The sequence below is a fragment of the Paramisgurnus dabryanus genome, chromosome 24 (genome assembly GCF_030506205.2).
Source record: "Paramisgurnus dabryanus chromosome 24, PD_genome_1.1, whole genome shotgun sequence".
Classification (NCBI taxonomy): Eukaryota; Metazoa; Chordata; class Actinopteri; order Cypriniformes; family Cobitidae; genus Paramisgurnus; species Paramisgurnus dabryanus.
This window is the reverse complement of record NC_133360.1, coordinates 12145337-12167687: the sequence shown is the minus strand read 5'-3', so window position 1 is coordinate 12167687 and position 22351 is coordinate 12145337. Positions and strand designations below refer to the sequence as shown.

Sequence of the window (22351 nt, the reverse complement as noted above, 5' to 3'; positions counted from 1 at the left end):
TTGCTTGTTATATAAATAAACTATGTTTAAAAAACTTTGTTGTTATTTATTATTAGCGGAGTTTACCGGAAGTTATGTGCGGACCGCGACAGCGGCTTGTTTATGTTGTTACTGCTGAAACGGTCTATATGTGGATATTGTTTATATATCTGCCTGTAATAGATAGATATCCACACATTCATTCATTCATGATCCTTCATCTAACCATCCTTGTATTATGCATCAATGCATATAGATTTTTTTTGAAAGGGTTGCACAATATAATTCTTTTAATTTTTAATAATAAAGTTATTTCACCTGATATTGTATGAACAGTTATCATTTTGATTGATAGTATTTACATTGTTTCCATTTCATTATCATTGTACACCCAAGGCTTAATCTTGACAACTAACCCTGCTGTGCACAAATGTTTTCAATCTCAGCTATCAGTTAAGGTGCTGATGTTTCAAAATGGTGTTATGTTTTAGGTAACAAGACAGTGATTAAATACTATAAGGTTGGATTTGGTGACTTACACACCTAACTCAGAAATCGAAAAAAATAAATAAGATGAAGAAATTTACTTTCATGCCTCCAAAACACTCTTTGTTCAATATCTTGACCAAAACACAAACTTTTCACAAATTTACAGGAGATTCTCTTCTGACAGTAAGAAAAAAGACCAAAAGCACAGATTGCTCAACACTGTTTAAATATGTAAAGTAGCTGTGTTACAATTAACGCCGTGTTAGTTTGTGCCCCGCTCACCCCTACTTTAATTCCAAATTTGGCCCAATCCACCTGCATTGGATATACCTTTCTATTGTTCCCACACACAGTTATATATTACAGCATTGTTATTATATATATAATATTTCTATTACATTAAAATCCACAAATACAAAGTGTTTTTTGATGAAAAAGTTTGACCCTCTTGGGAAAATAAAACAACAATTTCACAGATCCAGAGCATTGTTTTTAATATGCACACTTTTCTTGGCCGATTTCAAGCACCAACATATTTTGGTGAGGACATTACAAACACCATTCGTTAGCCACTGCACAACATAATAAACATTGTAGTATCTCAAATCAGTCAAATGTTTCGAGTTAAAAAACTCCTGTGCATGATGAATAAATGAAACAAGAATAACAAAATGATACATACAGTATGAATACATTAAAACACACCGGTAAAATTAGAGATATTTAAACTGAACAACAAACTATGCGTACATTTACAATTAAGTTTATCCTGACAAAGAGACGGCTTTGATATAAAACATCTCCTTTTAAACTGCAACAAAAGTTTAAATCCTCTCAAAAATTCAGAATGGGATTTCCATCAATTTGTGAGTGTCATTTCTTCAAATAAAAAAAGAAAGCATGCATTTGATGAACAGTTTTAATAAGAACGGGTTTACTTCTATTAACATCATTTAAACTGCTGAGCTGCTCTGGCAGGGTTGCATATTATAGCCAGCTCATCCAAATCCACTGCAAGTTGGCATAAAAACTGAATTATCAATTAAATAAAACGAAGCTCAACAATGTCCCTCTCCTCCTAAAGTTCTTCATATGCAACAACATCTACATCTATGTATTGTTAATATCATACATGTATTGTTAAGGTTATAGGCAAGAATTGCATTGTAATATTTTTAAAATTGCACTCTCAATGTATTACCCTACATTGCAAAATAACCAGTAAATGACCCAAAAAGTGAAAAAAGCAGGTGGAAGCACAACAATGAGAGAAAGCATTCCTCAAGGAAGCAGTGAGCCACCAAAGTTGCCTTTTGTTGGTATTCCTTTGACCGCAAATAAGACTTGAGATGTTGGTTCAGATCACCACAAAAGATCAACTTGAGCAATGGGATAGACAATGATTATAATTTTACCTCAAAACCAAATATTTAAAATAAAATCACAATAATTAATGCTATTGTGTTTTGTTATGTATTGCACAACTTTTTCTTCATACAAAATAATGTGGTCTTAATCTATTTAAAGATTACTTTCCTTTACAATTTGAATGCAAGGAGACATTTTTGAGTGGTGAATTAAAATTTTTCACGCTTGAATTCCACCTACAGAAGCACATTTCTGTATGAAACTCATTGGTTAGCGGTGCTCATGGACTACAAGCATCAAAGCGCAGGCCTATCGAATGCGTCCCTGAAAAAAGCGATTAACTCAAGACATTCATGGGCTTGTTTGCTCCACACACACACAAAATCCTGGATCTAGAACGCACAACACTTTTAAGAACAGAGACATTTAGTCAGTGTATCTACAAATTTACATTTGATCCTCAAATTTACAATTAAAGAGTTAATCTGGACCTTCATATCAGAGGTTGCTCATTTTATGAAAAAGAAACAGTTCACCCAACACTATTATTATATATTTTTTTTAGTATTATTTACTCACCGATGTAATTTTAAACTTGCATATCGTTTTGTGGAAAGTTGGATAGTTCACCCAAAATTGAAAATTGTGTCATTTACTCACCCTCATGAGACTGCAAATAACCTGTATAAATTTCTTTCTTGAAGGAAGATATTTGTATTAAAGCACCATTGGCTTCCATAGTAGGAATAAAATACTAATGATGCTCAAAAATGGTTTTGTTACAAACATTGCTCAAAATATCTTCTTTGGGTTCAGCAGAACAAAGAAATGTATACAGGTTTGTAACAACATGAGAGTGAGTAAATGATGACATAATTGTAATTTTTGGGTGAACTGTCCCTTTAAGACAGCTCTTTTTTTCAACAACAGTTCATAGTAACAAATTTCTGCTAAGACCTAAAAAAGCAATCTTCTAAGGCAGTGGTTCTCGATTTTTTGCCATGCATCTCCTCTTGTGTAGGGTATGCATGGCAAAAAATCTTTGTGACCAAAAGCCCCATTGACATAGTATAAAAATAATACTATGGAAGTCAATGGGGCCTTTGATCGATTCCAAACATTTCTCAAAATATCTTCTGTTGTGTTCATCAGAACAATGAAATGTATACAGATTTGTAACAACATGAGAATGAGTAAACGATGACAGAATTTTCATTTTTGGGTGAACTATCCCTTTAACAGTGGCAAATGTGCAATTATACGCTACTGCATATCCCAAAGAATCAATCTAGATATACTTTCAGATGGTACTTCAACAGGAGAAACAAAAAGCTATGGTTGCCGACATTTTTCTTGGATGCACAGCTAAAAGATACTTGATACTGTAGTGTCAGTCGTGGATAAGGAGGTTTAGCGATAGCAATTAAGTTTAGCATCCCGAGTTTAGCTTGACCTTCTGGCCTGCGTCCTCCACAGGCTAAATTGCTACAAAATCCCAAGTGTGCCATTATCAGTTTGATACAGCTGAAACGGCATAATGTAAAAATGCATACTGTAAACACATACAGACGTCCATCTTCAAACACTCACCAAAACATCATTTTTTAGCCGCTTGAATGTGATCCGATACAAAACGGGGTCTCAACACGACACAGGTTTGTTGGATCGCAAAAGCGTACATGTATCTACATTTGATCAGCTCACATCTAGGCTACGTTGTCGGAAAGTGCTACCACTTTAGGACCACCGCATGCTGCATGTTTTACAAGATCATTCGTTTTGGAAAAGCAACCTCAGCAAATCTCGAATGAACTTCACACTGAACAGTCGCTGATTTAATGAGACTTTTTACATGGAAACTGGCATGCGTTGAAACCTGCACTTGTAATGCGCTCGTATGTCTTTCTCGCGTTTAAGAGGGCAAGCTTGACTGCCCGGATCGCCATGTGTCCATATTTCTTTCCCAGGCCCCTTAAAAAATGCAAAGGGCCTCTTAGGGGCCTAGTAATACTATTGACAGAGCTTATAGCTTTCTTGTTTAACATACTGTATATATATATATATATATATATATATATATATATATATATATATATATATATATATATATATATATATATATATATATATATATTTCTCCATATATTTAAGTCATACAGGAGCAAGTTCGCCAGGAATCGCTTCGGACCGATTCGCTGTCGGGTGAAGATGGAAAGTACTTGAAGGTAGAGTAGAAAAATGCTCGAAAATGAAAGAAAGGTTTGGTTTAAAGCTTCAGCAGCTGTATGTACTCGAGTCGAAATCCCTCACTGCTGTGCTCAAAGGAATTGTCTGTACACATAAGTTAGATTTCTGATTGTTTAAAATACAATGCATACTGAATGGTACGGGGCCTCAGCGTAGCTGTTCAAGCCCCAAATAAATAAAGGTTTCTTTTAAACAACACACTTATAAAGGCTAAAAAAAAAAACGAGACAATAAAAGAGACTGGTGAAATAAAAACGAAGTGCTCACATATTTAGATATAAAGGATTAAATAGAAAAGAATGCATCCAATGGTGCCGCGGCTCTAGTTGACGACAGCGCGTCAAGAACCTGTTGCACGCTAATACCACCACGCTCGGGCCCCAGGCACCACGTCTCTCATACTATGGTCTCGTCTGCTGTCTTTTTCAGCAGCTTGGTGGAGAGCAAGGAATGCTGGGTAGAGTGTGCACCCTTGGTGTCGGGAATGAGCAAGCGGACTTTCTGATTGGTTCGTCTCCACTCGGAGTACAACTGACAGTGGTAGCGGAATGAGACCTGCAAAAAAAGGACAACATGTTGATTTAAGGTGACCAAAATGTCAATGTGTTAAATATTAATTTAGGGGACAAATATGACTGCAAATGTGTTTGAATTCTTTTTTTAAATACACTACCAGAGTCCAAAGGACGTATATGGTGAAGAGTGCGATGGTCAGGGCAATGAGGCCGACCGCCTCCAGGCGACTATTGAAGTGCAGGTGGTCCTGTGCCCCCCGTAGACACAGCCAGCCCGAGATGGCGGCTAGGGGCGTTATAAACAGAAAGCACACCATGTCACAGAAAAGGGTGCGCTTTTCATTTCGAGGGCCGGGGTCTCTGAGCCACTGTAGAAAGAAGATGCTTTAGTCATACATATGGGCAAAAACTGATGCTATGGTCTGCAAAGCTCAAATCTTTAAACTAGAATGCAGAGTGGTCTATAGGATAGGATCTATATGACTAAGATAGCAATAGGCTTTATGCCCAGCTGCACTACTTCCTGAACTTCAGCCAGCTCCTTGTTTCCTGTCTGCCATTATTGGACAAACTGATTAATCCAGGTGTGCCTGACCTCAGTAGTCACAACAACAATAATCAGACACACCTGGATTAATCAGTTTGTCCAATAATTGCAGACAGGAAACAAGGAGCTGGCTGAAGTTCAGGAAGTAGTGCAGCTGGGCATAAAGCCTATTGAATTTATGCAACACCACTCATATACTATAAATGTACACAAGCACAAGAGAATAGTAGGACCAAGCTACGCATATCAAGCTAAAAGCGTCAACCCTTTACCTCTGTAAGCGGCCGCGGCCGTCGCTCGATGGTAAATTCAGTGTGGCACAGCTCACAGTAGCTGGTGTTAGAAGACGACAGCCACTTCTCCAGGCAGCTTTTGTGTACCGTTCCCAACGTTCCGGTACAGTCACACGGGGAGAGAAGCCCCTCACTGTTGCACACATCCTGACCCTCGTGGCAGATCCGACAAATCGGCCGATCGCTAACATGGAGAGAAGTTCAAGAGTTTTATATTAATCTGAAAATGACCGTGGATGTGAAGCTTACCGAAGACGACAGCGGGATGCGTTTACCTCTGCGTGCCAAGGGCTTTGATGACAGTAGACAGTAAACGTCCATCCTTAGCCGTGACTTGGGTGACGTACTGAGCCCGACGGCTATCAGCTTCCTCCACAGTTTTAGACAGGGCAGTGTTGCCAGTGCAGTCACACAGGGAGCCCGGGAGGTGGCAACACTCCCCTGTGGTCATTTTGGGGTCGTCCAGGAGGGCGAGGGGAGGGAATTTGGGAGCAGCCTCGCTCCCACACCTTATCTCAGATAGATCCTAGCACTGCTGAGAGAAGCACAAAGTCAATGTAACAGGGGCTTCTGAACAAACGTTTGATGATGTGTTTCAAAGGGACAGTTTTTGAAAACGACACCTTGTCGTCTACATATAAGCTACGAAAACATGAAGCTGTGATAACGGTGACGTCAGACGCATGTGTGTTAATTCAGTTGATAAGCATATGCAAGTTGAAGCAAAACAATGGAATCCTACAAGTGTGTTTCAATGCACTGACCATGCGTCCGAAATTGCATACTGTGACAGTAGGTAGGGCTGTCACGATTATGAATTTTGGCTGACGGTTATTTGCCTTATAAATTGCGACAGTTTTTACAATTAATTGCCTGTTTTAGGACTTTGGCAATTTTGATGATTAATTGTCTGTTTTATTGCTTTGACATTTAATTCTCACAATTTTTTTTGTAATTGTTTAAATAAAATATTTTGCAAGGTTTATCTGGCAGTAAGTTTTAATGCACATAACACATATTTAAAAGTATTCTGATACGGTCTTGCTTATACAGGCCCTGCAGCTCCCCCTTGTGTTTTTAGAGAGATGTGCAATCATTGCGGTGATCTGAAACAATCGCAAGGAGAAATTTATTTAATCATTGTGACAGCGCTAACAGTAGGTAGCATTATATAGTATGAATGAATATGAAAAGTATGAATGAATTTTGACAAACTACATCCACCATGTTGATACATCATGTGACATACGTTGTCATAAGTTGATCGTTAACTGGAGAGACTTTAAACAAGTGCAATTTAACCACAATGGACAGCTTAATATATATGTATATTTGAATAGAGCCGTGTAATCACTTTCGGACATTTTTTAATAAAATAATGTCTCTCCTTCTTCTTAGTTGGATTTCTCTCTAGGGGGTTCACGGAATAGTAAAGCATCCATCGAATGAAAACTTCAGGATCTTGGCGGTAGTAGGTGGTCATCCGGGTACTTTCGCCTACTGTTTTTCGAATACTATGAATTTGGACACACTACTCGCCTCGCCTACTGCTTTTCACCAACTATAAAGTATGGAAGTATGTGGTTTCAGACTCAGCAGCAATTTCTCCAACAAAGTTTACAAAATTTTGTCACTTTATACTATAGTCCAGAGTCACTTCTTGTAGTAAAAACATATCATACATAGGGTTGTAACGGTATGAGATTTCCACGGTATGATAATCGTCTCAGAAACTATCACAGTTTCGCGGTTTGCCGGTATTAAACACATTATTATTATTTTATTATTATTCGTTTTATCATCATTAGCTACAATGACCCTTAAATTAATAAAAAACAGATAGGGTTTTTGGTTGAACATATGGTTTATTATATTAAACTTATTTGGAAAAAAATACACTTTCGAAAAAAGTAAACTTTGATTCTTAATCTTTTTTTGATTCTTTTAATTTTATTCTTTAAAATAAAATGATAAAATACTCATTAAAATTCTCTCAGAGCTGCTCTGGATATATTAATTTTTTGCAGCCACTCTTCGTCCACATTTCTTGCAAACTGGATATCCATATTCAAGGACAACCCCGCGTTCATTTTTCGTATACCCAAAGTAGGGATGCTAAACAATTAAAAAAAAGTTTTTGTTTACATCATATATGTGTGTGAACTGTGTATAATAAATTTGTATAAATAAATGTACACACATGCATGTATATGTTTTAGAAATGTTTACATGTGTATATACATTTGTATATTTATTAATAATTTATAAATATAAATATAAATATAAATACTTAATATATTAAAAAAAATTCTTAAAATTATACATGAATGTGTTCATATATATATATATATATACATATTTATTATACACAGTTTACACACATATGTGATGTAAACAAAAACTTTTATTCTGCTAACGATTAATCACGATTAATTGTTTAGCATCCCTAACCCAAAGTATTTCCATACTGTGGATTTTAACTTTTTTTCTGGTGGGGAATAGAGGATAGAATTTGTAGTCTCTGACATTTTCTCTGCTATACATAAACGAGTGGAGTCTAGCAGTCACGCAGAATGAAGTTGCATGTGCGTAGTAGCGCAGGTGAGATCTGCTTTTTTTTCCCAAAACCGTGTAGAAGCAAATGTTTACAGTATGATAATCGTAAAAGTTAATATCAAGGTATACCGTCATACCGGTATACCGTTACAAACCTTATCATACATCTAAACTAAACTGTTTGAAAGATGCTTTTGCTGTTTTGATTATTTGTATTTATCACGCAGTAGAAGAATGCGCACGTGCGCAGGCGTGTAGTGTTTCTTTACAAAGTAACTTTGCAATCTACTGGCCTGGCATGCGTAATACAACTTTTTAAGTCGCTTTTGTGCATCTTTATGACAACATTATCGTGTGTACATTACATTTATTGGTAACAGTTTACAATAAGGTTCATTAGTTAACATTAGTAAATGTATTAACTAACAAACAAACCATGAGCAATACAATTGTTACAGTATTTATTAATAGGGGTGTAACGATTCATCGTGCAAATGTGCGTTGTCTCAATGGATGAATTTGAATGAATTACGGTGAAATCCCGGCACATCCGAACGCCAGGGGGCGCTCTCATGCAGAAACTCCCTTTGTGCCACACAAGTAGCAGCATTACAAACGCTATTCCAGGAAATGTCTACACAGGAATATTTATACGCTGTTCTTCAAATTGTTTCAGGTATTTTCACGATAATAAAGAATATTTTGAATGATTTTTATTTAACGAGTGTTGCTTTTTTTAATTCACATTATAAACGACTCCGACTCATAATGATTTTAGATTGATAAGGACTTCCTACTGACCAAATGCCGTAATACAGGCACAAGCTGTGCATAAAACAAAGAATAGCAGCCTTGCGATTCAGAATCGATTTCAGACAGGCATTTTTAATGAGGGCCGCGATTAAATCGTGATTGAATCGTTACATCCCTTTTTATAAATATTTGTTAATGTTATCATGTTAGTTCACAGTGTATTAACTAACGTTAACAAGATTTTAATTTAAGTATTAGTAATTGTTGAAATTAACATTAACAAAGATGCTGTATAAGTGCAGTTCATTATTAGTTCATGTTTACTAATGCAGTTAACTACTAATGTTAACTAATTAACCTTATTGTAAAGTGTTACACATTTATCAAAAACTTAAAGGAAAATGTTTTCGTTTTTACTACATAGTTGTTGTGTTAACAGAGTCCGTAGACGCATCAAAGCTTAATCTAACTTATTGTTTAAGCGCCAGTGTTCAAATTGAGGGGTCTGGGGTGGTCCCGGACCTCCTATAAGGATTGAGGGATCCGCTAAAGCACAAACATATAAATTAGGGTTTTTTAGTAAAATACTACATGAATTTAAAATTGTGGCGCTGCGCTGTCACAAAGTGATCCTGTCCATTATTTGTCCCAATTCTGCAAATAAACTAATCCAAACGATTTCTGTCCGAAATAAATGTGAAATTTCAAGTTCGTCTTATGCTGTTTTCTGGAGGAATTGACGGACGAGTTCTTTTGCATGTGGAATATTTAAACCTTGTTGACGGTAAGAATCTAGTTATTATCTTTAGGGTTAAAGGCTTTAAAAAAAGATGTTCTCCAGGGCTCTAGACTACCACAAAAATTTGAGAGTATGCCACTGAATTTTACATTCAGTCGCACATATGCAACCAGTTAATTTGATCTTTTTTTTGTGATGTGACACTGAATTTAAAACACCACATTGTACTTTCTGCATATATCAAAGTATTTATTAGTAAGTAGTAATTTGGGGTTTTTTTGATTAAAACATTGATCCAGGATCATATCTTACTTTGTGAAATCAAGACGACCCTATAATGACAGGGAGGGGGGCTTAGCTAGGGGACCACATGATCTTTGACATAATTCGAACACTGGTAAGATCAATAATAAGACAAAATTATTATTTTTTTAAAAGTGATCCAAAAATAAAAATAAATATTTGGGGAACCAAAAATGGTTTTTCTATGGCATCACCGTAAAGACCCTTTTAATAATCAGATTTAAGGGTGTAGTTTTCAAGACACATCGGGTCACACCAGGTTTGACAACAATGACCCTATCACTATTGGTCTCGCATATCTTGTGAATGATGACAGCAAAGTGCCAGGTTTGATCAATGTATGCTTTCATTGTATGTGAAACAGCAGTGTGAAGATTCACACAAGACCACTGAAGACAGACATGAGTAACTGCTGACATATTTTTAAGTGAATCATTTCATTAACACTAAACATTACTAAAAATAAACATGAGAAATGACACGTCTGGCTTAAGTAAGGTATTATGATGCAAACTCCACTTTGAAACCAATACAGTCAAGACTGACTTTCAAAACCTAGTAAGCTTCCTGTCTAGATAATATTTTTTAGCATCACAGGTCCACACAACAGAGCTACAATTAAAAACAAACGAGGGAAAGCACCTTGGTGATTTATGAAACCAGCAATAATAATCCAAAATACCTCAAGCAACATTCATGCATAAACACCTGCAGTTTGATCTAACGTGATCCTTAATGGACTCAAATCACAGAATTAAAAGCAAGATTGCACAGCTATTTCACATAACCAAGGTCTAGTTGAAAACCAACACACATTTAACCTCAATTTAAACCTGCTTGATCTGAAGGCATCAGATTTGATCTATCAGCTGTCTTTCTAGGGTGGGCCTTCGACACACAACGTTAAACGCAAATTTAATATAATTTTCATTGGCGTTGCGCTAAATGCATCACAGAATTTAACGTATTAATTAAAAACGACATTTTAACAAATTAATACGCACGAAGACACGTTCACGGTGAATGTGAAATAATTACATTTGGCTGCTAGTTACATTAGCCATGTAGCAAAATATGGCACCAAAGCCTCGGATTAATATTAAAATGTGGTTTTAAACGTATACTCTTACCTTCTGGCTCGCCATGGTGAGATGCTGCCGCCAAGGGTAAATTACATTAAAATATGTAGCTGGTTTGTAAACTATGAACTGAAAACGCGAGACTTGTTTTGGCTTGATGCCTCTCAACAGACGACTCGACTTGGCCTCCTACCGTACCGACGTCTGCGATTAGCGCTGCATACGCTGAGAGCGTAGAGGGCGTGTTTACGTAGCAACGCTGCTGCGGAATTGACGTAAACAGCTTCGTGAATAAACGACGGCCGGAAAGTGTCTTTTGTTATTATTTGTGATGTTTGTTCATTGTTGTTGTTTTTTTAATTTGTTGCGATGAAATACGTTTAATCGGAGTATTATTGTCTTTTTTATGTATTTGCATTTTTATTTCGTTTATCGACTGTGAACAAAATAAAAGTTTTTGAAATATTTCAGAAGAACAAAATAAATGTTTCTGAAAATTTAAGAAGAATAAAATACTTTTTTTTATTATTTTATGTATAGCAATTGTACACAAAATTTAAAATAAACATTTTTTGGTGTTACTCATGGTCAGCACCAAGTTGTGTTAAACCACAGGAAGTCAAAGTACAATCAATTTAACATATGATCCAACCTCAGAATCTGTGAGATGTGGTTTATTACCAAATAAAGCAATTCTGAAAGTACTGGGTTAGTAAAACAAACAACAAAGACAGTTATGCACTTACAATGCAAAATACAATGCTATGTGGCAAGACTACAACGGTTGCCCCGTTGACTTTCAGCATAACTGCATTTGTTAAAAAAAACAAAAAAACAATAGCACATCACAAATGTTGGTAATAGAGTTCAACTTAAAGTCAACACACACAAAAATACATGTGAAAATACCGAGCAGTGCCGATGAGTCATGCCAACAATGGAACGCATGACACTTATTCATAGTACAGATTTAGACTTCCTGTGACATAACATTATGTGTAATATATCGAAAAAGATGACAAAAAAAGACTCATTGTTCCAATTGTGACAGTAATTTGGTTTATTTTCCATTTTCATGTAACCTGATTAAAGGCAAAACAGCTGTTGTGACTTTATGGATGTGAAATGACATGACCACACTCGAAAAAGGCATCTTAATCACAGTATGGGAAAACAATAAGGCATTTCCGAACTATCCGTACAATTTATCACAAAGTCAAAACAGCCAAATATATATTGATTATTACAGACCAGTGAGACATTTAACCACCTAAAACACTGCATGTCTTCATTGAAGAGCTATAATACCTCAGCAATGCGATGAATAGTTTGATTACACAACTGTTATTTGAATAATTTGTGTTTTTCATGAAATGCTTAAGAGATGCATTCTCATAACGGTTATATGTGGCAATCTGAACGCACTAATCAAACTGCACACGTTCACACCCTCAGCCATAAAATATTGAAGAAGGGCAGAGGGTGTAAAGCAGGAAGTGTTTAACTATCTGACATAAAGATAGCAGCCCTCCTTTGGTATCTGCACGATCCAGACGAGATAAATTCGCCAGCTAGCATATTCTGCAGAACATCAAGCCCAAGTCAGAGGCCCTCCCTCTGGGATCTGACTCAACAGACGACAGGCGTTTAGTGTGGACCCCAGAGAACAACCATGAGAGAGAGATCGGAAGCCGATGACACACTGATCCCTCACCATCCCTTTTGCACGGGAGCGGATCACACGATCAGCGCCCAAAATGATCACTTCCGAAAGAAGACGTTTTGCCGAGCGATTGAATTCAGACGGTGGATTATAGTAAAGAAATAAAACGACAGACAAACTAACAAGTAACCCCCCTTCATAAAAAGAAAAAGGAATGTTACCTAAAAATTCACGCTTTTAAGGGCCGTCTATGATATGTCTGGAAATCACAATGACAAAAAAAGACAGACGAAAGAGCTGTAGCCATAGCACAACACACAGGAGCAAAGCTGTGATAAATATGGGGGAACCGAAGAGATACCCCAAGACTGGGGGTGCAAGTTGGGGTGGAGGGGTCACAGATTCTGACAGCACTGAAATTTGTTGCCCTTTAACCCGTCGGTAGTGGGCGGCACGCTGATGTCCACTACGTTGTTGCCGGGAGATTCGTCGTGCACCGATCTGTCAGCGATTTGCTTTTGCGATACAATCCGGTAGATTTCTGTAACCGAGAAGTCATTTTAAATTGAGATGGCGTAGACATGCAATTAATCACAGGGATACACAAAAAGGAAAAAGCTATTTTATAAAACAATAAATAAGAAAATTGACCAAAAGAAAAGCTCTACGTAAGCCAAATATTTGTTGCATTATCTAAAACAAACCACACCCACCTGTGAGTATATTTTTAAAAGCCTCTTCAACATTTGTGGAGTCCAAAGCTGACGTTTCAATAAAAGACAGATTGTTCTTCTCTGCAGGACAAATGATAAATCTTTTTGAAACCTCAGTATTACCATTATTATTATTTTTAAACGAAAAACATGAAGGTGAAGGTGCTGACCTGCGAAAGCTCTGGCCTCATCGGTAGGAACAGCCCTAAGGTGCCTCAGATCGCTCTTGTTTCCCACCAGCATGATGACGATGTTGTTATCCGCGTGATCCCGCAGCTCCTTCAGCCAGCGTTCGACATTTTCATAGGTCAAATGTTTAGCAATGTCATAGACCAGAAGAGCACCAACTGCACCCCGGTAGTACCTGTATACAGTAATATGTGACCAGTCAAGAACATTTCGTGAAAATAAAACTTAGATATAGAAAAAATAAACGTATAAAACAAATATAGTTGTACATGTGTTGAGGAGTTCATGTACTCACGCTGATGTGATGGCTCTGTAGCGTTCCTGTCCTGCTGTATCCCAGATCTGAGCTTTTATGGTCTTGCCATCCACTTGGATGCTGCGGGTAGCAAATTCCACACCGATGGTGCTTTTGCTCTCCAGGTTGAACTCATTCCGAGTAAAGCGGGATAAAAGATTACTCTTTCCCACTCCTGAGTCGCCGATAAGCACCACTAAATGAAGACAAATAAGGAAAGTTAAGTTGTTTTATCTTGTTCGGAAAATCCATAAGCCACTTCGAATTAGGTATGCTTAACGATTAATCGCGATTAATCGTTAGCAGAATAAAAGTTTTTGTTTACATCATATATGTGTGTGTGAACTGTGTATAATAACTTTCTATAAATAAATGTACACACATGCATGTATATGTTTTAGAAATGTTTACATGTGTATATACATTTGTATATTTATGTATAATTTATATTATATATAAATATAAATACTTAATATAAACATTTTTTTTTTTCTTAAAATTATACATGAATGTGTTCATATTATATATATATATATATATATATATATATATATATATATATATATATATATATATATATATATATATATATATATATATATATATATATATATATATATATATATATATTATACACAGTTTACACACATATGTGACGTAAACAAAAACTTTTATTCTGCTAACGATTAATCGCGATTAATTGTTTAGCATCCCTACTTCCAATTGCACCAAAGGGAAGATTTCATAACCATCACCATACAAAATAAAAAAATTAAGAAAAAAACATAAGAATGAAAAGACTCTGGCTGTTTATTTTTTTTTTTAGAAGCTTAAAGGTAAAGTTTGCACCCCAAGTATGCAAATGGCACCATTTGAAAAGAAGAAATATTAAATGAGTTAGTCGGTAGTCTGGTTGCTTCCACATGAGGCGGTCAGAGATGAGAGAATAGCCATTTTAAAGCTGTAATCCACAAACATTTGCATTTGTATCCCCCGACTCGATCGGTTTTAAGCACCACAACAAATGAATAAAAAATATAGGCCTAACCAAATTGAATAAAGTACCAGAAATACAAAGAAAAGATCAGTGAACTCATACTGTATCCATTCCAATGTAGTCAGCATTCATTTTCTTTAGATGACACCTGAAGTGATTGACAAAACGGTTTTAGATTAACTGGGGAACACGTTTAACACATCGGTCAAAACCTTTTCACTTGAAATCTTAAAAACAACCAATGTGTCACATCACTAAAACTTTAAAGAGAAGTTTGCGCTTTTCTCACCCACCTAGAAAAAAACAGCTAACACAATCACAGGCTTGGTTTAAAACAGGAACCTATTTTGAGGATGAACACAATTTAAACCCATTGTTTGAAGTTTGCCAAACTTAAGAAAATAGAAAGGCAAAAGTCTAACATGAATACAAAATTCTGCTTGTACACAAAAATCCGCATTCAATTCAGTGCATGTACTGGAATGTATGCCAATGACGTCATGAAGAAGAAATACGTCATCAAACATGTCCTCGTACTTCAGATCATCTGTCAGTTTAATGATTTAACCAAATAACTGTCGTAAAAGCACTCTAACAAGCCCAAAAATGCTTACAGTTGCAAGTTGATGACCAGATGAACCTTTAAACGTATTAAAACGACTCAAAAAACTTTATTTGGCCTGACAACTCAACAACAAACAAACATCATTAGCAACATTACTGAAGGACAAAAAAGTGTTGGCTGCCATTATTGACTTTTTAATGATATACACAGAATAGATAACGTTACTTTTTAAGCATTTTTATTTCAAACCAACTAATAAGTTATCTTTGGCCAGTTATCTTTCTCCAGTTTGAGGCGAAGTAGCCAACTAACCTTAGCTATTGCCTGCTAAATTAAACGAATTAGATCATAATTGATATAATCTCCTTAAACGACAGTGTACCTGACTAAACCCGTCAAGCAAATGCAATAATCTAATCTGAACTGTCGATTAATATAAACTTAGATATTAATTTTACGACAACTGGTATCAGTGAACTAGCCTTCCAGCTAACCCAGCTAGCCAGTCATCAGGAAACTTGCCGTTTTATCTGAAAATGAAGGGAAGAGTTTTACGTTTATCTGTTAGTTTGCAACTGAATCCATTACTGACCTTTAAATAAATAATCGTATTCGTCGTCACGGGTCCCCATAGCCGGTTAACCGCACTGAAATGTTGTCGTTAGACGAACGATCTCTTTCGATTCCCACCGACAGGAAGGAAACTCGCTCGACTCGGCCTCACTGAATGCGCGTGCACGCTGATCTGCACAAATTAAAACCAGATTCATTTCAACGCAAGATATCATATCGGTGAAAAGAATGATGATGAAGTGAATAAAAATAAACAAAGTGGTCAACAATTATGTGTCAATTTAAATATATGTCAATTTTAATATTTTAATAACACATTTCAAAATTATCAGTTGCAGCATTAGTGGTGTTATTTATAAAAAAAGTAAAAATTGAAAGTATTCAGCCCTATTTTTTATGATGTTATTCTCTTATTAGGGGTTATACATTTTGTGAATTAAACCCCTAAAATATTTACTTAAAGAATGTTAATCTTTTAAAATTGTAATAATAATACATGCATTCAAAAAAAAACAATTATTTGTAGTTATCTAATACGCTTTTTTATTTATCAATTTAAATTATGCATTACATTTGATTTAATTTATATGAATAAAAAAATGTTTCTATAACATTTATATTAATTCCCTGTAGTACATTCAAAAACCTTTAGAGGGCGGGAAGCAACAAAATCCAGCTTCTAATCGACTCACTCCACTTGGAAGGTGACAGGTGGAAGTTAAAGTGTCACTTATTCCCAAACACACTATACCCCACCCTTACTTCTAAGTTAACCGAAGCCCATAAACAGCAGCTTTGTGGTTTGTTGGGTGATGTGGATCTGACTATTTCCTACAAAGTTTCTGTTCATGGATATAATGCTGCTTTTTTCACCAGCGTTGTCACTGTCAGGGTCCAACCTTATGGCCTACAACAACTCAGGCTACTGAGATGGAGAAACAGATGGTGGAGTCCAAGCTTGTGTCCTTTGAGATCTATGGGAAGGATTTTGAGACTCTGGCTGAAGAATACTCACGGCTCCCATAGGAGATCCCCACCAAATCCTGGGCACCGAAATAATTTACTACATAAATGCAGGATGTCACATTTCTTTAAATGATGAATTGGTTATTAATACTGTTCACTGTGATGGCATGGCCAATAACCCAGTTCTCTAGTTTAGTTAATAATCTGTTCACATTTTCTGTACAAGCTCAGTCAAAATCACTTTATAAACATGACTTTATCATAGTAAAAGTATAGAAGAAAAAAAAAAAGATTTAAAGAATCAAAATCAACAATCTTCTTTTACAGCAGAAAAGCTTTATTTTTGCATCCATTTATATTTTTATATTTGCTCTGCGTTATTTATATTTGTGAAATTAAATTTTCCTTTGCGATGTTGTATTTTTTTCTCTCAATTCTTTATTTTTAATTTGCCCAATACTTCATTTTTCTTTTGCAAAAACTTTATTCTGTTTTTTATGTATTTTTTGCAAATATATACAACATTATTTTGACTCCAAAGATTACATAATACAATTGTTAACTGGCGTTTCTATATTCTATCTAGAATTTTCTGAAAAACGACAAACTCCAACTAAAACTTCTGCAGCTCTCACAGTCTATGGTCTATATTCATAATTCTGGTCTTGTTTGAAACTAAACACTTGACATATTGTTGCCCAATAGTCATAACAAAAAGATTAGTATAGGAACAGAGTAAAACAGGGTGAAATATACATGAAATGACTTTCCGATTTCTTTAAATAACATTCACTTGGCAAAAAAATTTTTTATGAAATTGTCGTGTCAAACACTCACCATAGAGGTCAAACTGAATGTCTGAGCATGTTGTGATTTAAATTTGAAAATGATACTAAAAAAACTAGTTTCTGTGAACTTTTATTTTAAAAAGTGCACCTGGAGAGACAAATACACATGATAACAAAATGACATGATAACCAAATGAGTATGAGTCAGAACATACTACATAATATTTATATCAATTAAGAACTACTCTGCCCACCAAAGCACATAGAAAAAAATATTTCAGAAAAAACATTTGCACATTATTACAAAATACTTTATTTATTATTAACTATTTGTATTAGAAACTATGATGTAATATACATGAAATCACACACACACACACACACACACGTTTCCATGTTTTGTGGGGACATTCCATAGACGTAATGCATTTTATAATGTACAAACTGTAAATTCTATTCCCCTTACCTACCCCATTCCCTAACCCCAACCATCTCAGAAACCCTTCTACTACTTCACATTTTCAAGAAATATCATTTTGTTTGATTTAGGATCTTGTTTCCTCATGGGGACATCAAAATGTCCCCACAAGGTCACAAAAACACTGGTATTCCTATCTTTGTGGGGACAATTGGTCCGCGCGCGCACACACACACACACACACACACACACAATACGTATGCTTATAATGCTCAGCATTGCTGGTAATACTCATAGTTTCCATAACATGTCATAAAAAAATGATGCCATGTAAATCTTGCGTCTTATAGTCATTTATTTTTATAATAAAAAAACAGCTAGCATGAAACAAAAACATGTAAATACATGGTGAACTTTTTTTTTTTAATACATGATGAACATAACAAGACAAACTAACTAAGCAGTAACGTTAGCTCCACAGCTCAATGCATCTCTGACGATTCTATTTTTATACACTCTTTATACACTCTATTCTTTTTGCACCTCAGTCTTGCTCCTTACTACCTTCTCCAAAACACTCCCAACACAAAACAGTAATCTGCAGTCGACAATCCAAAATGGAGATGTTTATATCTAAACTCTGGCGAAAATTTGAACGTTTCTTTGAGCTTTGTATAACTAGCCATAGCCGCAAGCCAAACAAACTAAATCCTTGTAATCGTTTTATGATTGGTCACTACCCCCATCCATCAAAACTTTGCTGGCTAGGCATTGGCTGGCATCATTTTGGCTTCATCCAGTCAAAACCTAAGATGCGAAAAATGACACCCCGCTTACCCAATGATACGCTCCCTGGACATTTAATGTTCTCAAACCTTATCTGATTGGACAAAACAAAAAAGGCGGTGTCATTTCGCTCAGAAGAAATTTTCGGAGCAGGAAACATGACTTTCAGTGATACGAATTGACATTTCATTGAAAATGAACATGATCGATCATACCAACCGGAAGCGCCTATGTAAACGATGGTGGATCGTTCGGGATTTTTTTCCCCATTTTTCGTTGTTTTGAATTAAAATGTGGGATGCATTTTGAAGAGTGGACCCTTAGGTGTTTTTTGGACTCCTCTGAAATGATCAGAACCATATGGGATGATATGTAAGTGAAAGTACTGCCATTCATATTAATATGCTGTCTGTCTGCATCATTTAATCCACTCCAGTGATTGGAAAACCAAGATCAGATTCAGAACATGAACATAAAGTACAGAAACCCAAAGATACGCCCCTAGGGCCCGCCCACATCCCGGTGAGGGTTACATTTACTTTAAATGATTGTGAATTTCAGTTTAACTCTTTGTGGTGTGAGATTTTATTTTAAGATTTTTAAAGTGTATTCTGACACATGGATATGTGTCTAAACCCGCCCCCGGCTATCCAGTGACTCTACAAACACTCCTGGGCTGAGATAAAACCTGAAAGCGGTTGTGTCTAACTTTTGTTGTTTTAAGTGTTATTTGCAGTTTTACTATTTTCTTAGGATTTTCTGAGATTAGCTTTATCTCTATTTGAAGTTTGCTTTTGCATGCGCCACCATTTTAGGAATAAGTTGAAGAACACATACAGTATCCCGAGAAGATGACGTACACGAGGCACTCAACTGAATCTCTCTTGCCAAATATGTGCAAATTATATCAACATCAATAATTGTCACTAGACTTGCTGATATAATTGAAACAATAATTAATTTAGATTAAACTGGATTTTCAAATTTGTGAAAAACACACGGGCTGTCATTATTATATGTCAATTTATTTAACCACTTCTTATTAATTATGCAACTTAAACTTGAAACAGCTAATAGTGACAGTAAGACACTGAAAGCTATTGATAAACTTCTAAGTAAATGTACAAAGCACATTGTTTAAATTAAACATTTATTAAATTATTTTAATAAATACAGTATATTGAATTTCTTAAGGTTCATGTTAAAAAGGTTCACTTAAAAATAATATTAAGGATCTAATATATATATATATATATATATATATATATATACATGTATATGTATATGTATATACATGTATATGTATATGTATATACATGTATATGTATATATATATATATATATATATATATATATATATATATTGCCCATTTTACCTTTTTTAAACAGTGAAAGAGGAGGGGACAGATATATATATATTGCCCATTTTACCTTTTTTAAACAGTGAAAGAGGAGGGGACAGATATATATATATTGCCCATTTTACCTTTTTTTAAACAGTGAAAGAGGAGGGGACAGAGAGGGGTATGGAAACGGCAAATGACCACGAGTCGGGTCGGGAATCGAACTCGGGTCGCCGAAAGTGCAAAGCACCACATGTCCACGCCTGCTATGAAGGTATATTTGGTGCAAAACAACTGCACACCTGTGACAGTGGAATTTGTATTTGTAGAGATTATCCACACATGTGTATCAGTAAATTTGAAGTCACAGATGAAGAGTTGCAAACTTGTAGATTTTTTTTCTTTCCCTCAAATACAACACAACAGTTACACATTCACAAATTCTTCAGTGCAGCTGCACAAATCCCATTTTACAAATCACAGATTAAGAAACTCACAAGCTCACATTTTTTGCCACAATTGCTGCAGTAAATATGGTGCAAAACCTACTTGAACACCTGCATCAAAGTATGTGAAGTCCCACACAAATTTTGTACATTCACAAATCAGTTTGTGCATCTGTGCGATGAGATTTGCATGTGTGTAAAACAAAATTTTTCACAAATATTTTTTAATTTTTTAAATATTTTCTAGCACAAACACAAGTACATAAATACAACTGCTTGAATCTGCTGCTACGAGTTTCAAACACTCTTTTTTGTGTGCTCTCTGTTTTGCACCAAATATCTCGAGATAAGTGGTGCGAAAGTGATTTGTATACCTGTAGGCTATGTTCAGCACTTCCCACCAGGTGGCGCCCCCGACACTCACTGAAGCAGAGTTTATTAATTACCACCAATGTTTCAGCAAGGTAAATTGCCTTTATCAAGGTATTATTTTCACCAAGTGGAGAACAATATAAATGGGAGTGCTAATTATACACAGATTAAGGTAATTACATACAATATTCCAATGATTCATTAGTAAACAAAATATAAGTTCCATAAATCTCAAACCATCAATATAAGTAGATTAAAAAATACAAGCAGCAAATACAAACATAGGCCTACATTTAACTAAGATACATGCTTTTTCTTCTAATATACTAATTTGGATGATTATTTCTGTCTTTTTGAATCGGGTTACTGAACAACTAAATTCTTTTTATTATTATCTAAACAGTTGTTTTGATTTCTTAACATTTACCCTGGATGCTAACCCAAATCAAATCAGCTTTTTAGACTTGTGGGTAGCTTGTAATTTTTTACATAGGGATCCGATTAAAAAACCTACAGCTCGTAATACACTATTGAGAGTAGATTCTTATTGTCATGAGCAGGGCCGTACAGAGGATTTTATAAATACCAAGGTCCATATGTATTTTTCTAGGGCATGCACCCCAGAAAAAAATGTCTTATTTCTCTGCTCTACATATATGACTTCTAACACATCAGAAAAAAAACAATCAAATAACTATAGATGTCAAACCATGTCAGTATGCACAAGACTTGTGTTGTTTATTAGTAATACATTGAAATAATTATTTTACCATCCTGGGCACATTGTTGTGTCAGTAAAGTAAACATAGGCTAACTGAATATAGGTGAATGTAATCTAGGAGATAAATTAGTTAGATCGGACCTCTCTTCTCCATCTATTCCAACAGAAACCACTTTAACACTGTCATTGTTGAAAATCATATGTGAAACATTCGTGAAACATCAGAGTGCAATAATATGCAGAAATATGAACCTTCCATTAGCACTGCATTTTGTTGAACTTAATCATCCTATAACTTCATTATTGTATATAGGAATTGAGAGGGTATTTTCATCTAGAAGGTGAGGTGAGTTGGACCAATTTTTACTTAGACAGGAGGCCTTTTAGGTATATTAAAGCCTATAAGGTATATGTAGGCCTATGTGTGTATTTGCTGCTTGTATTTTTTAATCTACTTATATTGATGGTTTGAGATTTATGGAACTTATATTTTGTTTACTAATGAATCATTGGAATATTGTATGTAATTACCTTCATCTGTGTATAATTAGCACTCCCATTTATATTGTTCTCTACTTGGTGAAAATAATACCTTGATAAAGGCGATTTACCTTGCTGAAATATTGCTGGTAATTAATAAACTCTGCT

General features: G+C 35.4%; 2 protein-coding genes across 4 annotated transcripts; both read right to left on the bottom strand.

Annotated features, from left to right (window-relative positions):
- Positions 1–945: 945 nt before the first annotated feature.
- marchf2 (membrane-associated ring finger (C3HC4) 2) lies at positions 946–11201 on the bottom strand. Of its 2 annotated transcripts, none has more exons than XM_065245832.2 (5): positions 10920–11201; positions 5714–5970; positions 5418–5622; positions 4757–4966; positions 946–4638 (listed from the first exon to the last, which is right to left on the bottom strand). In XM_065245832.2, exons 2-5 carry the CDS (start codon positions 5887–5889, stop codon positions 4480–4482), a joined length of 750 nt encoding a protein of 249 aa, XP_065101904.1. In that variant the 5' UTR covers positions 5890–5970; positions 10920–11201; the 3' UTR covers positions 946–4479. The 2 variants fall into 2 exon arrangements, with proteins under 2 accessions (XP_065101904.1, XP_065101897.1); XM_065245825.2 differs by having other exon boundaries at positions 5714–5973; positions 10920–11200.
- Positions 11202–11527: 326 nt separating this feature from the next.
- rab11ba (RAB11B, member RAS oncogene family, a) lies at positions 11528–16028 on the bottom strand. 2 transcript variants are annotated; one of them, XM_065245851.2, is made up of 6 exons: positions 15883–16000; positions 14828–14873; positions 13729–13924; positions 13415–13608; positions 13245–13325; positions 11528–13072 (listed from the first exon to the last, which is right to left on the bottom strand). In XM_065245851.2, coding segments are annotated over exons 2-6 (618 nt in total). In that variant the 5' UTR covers positions 14829–14873; positions 15883–16000; the 3' UTR covers positions 11528–12926. The 2 variants fall into 2 exon arrangements, with proteins under 2 accessions (XP_065101923.1, XP_065101916.1); XM_065245844.1 differs by lacking the exon at positions 14828–14873 and having other exon boundaries at positions 15883–16028.
- Positions 16029–22351: the final 6323 nt, after the last annotated feature.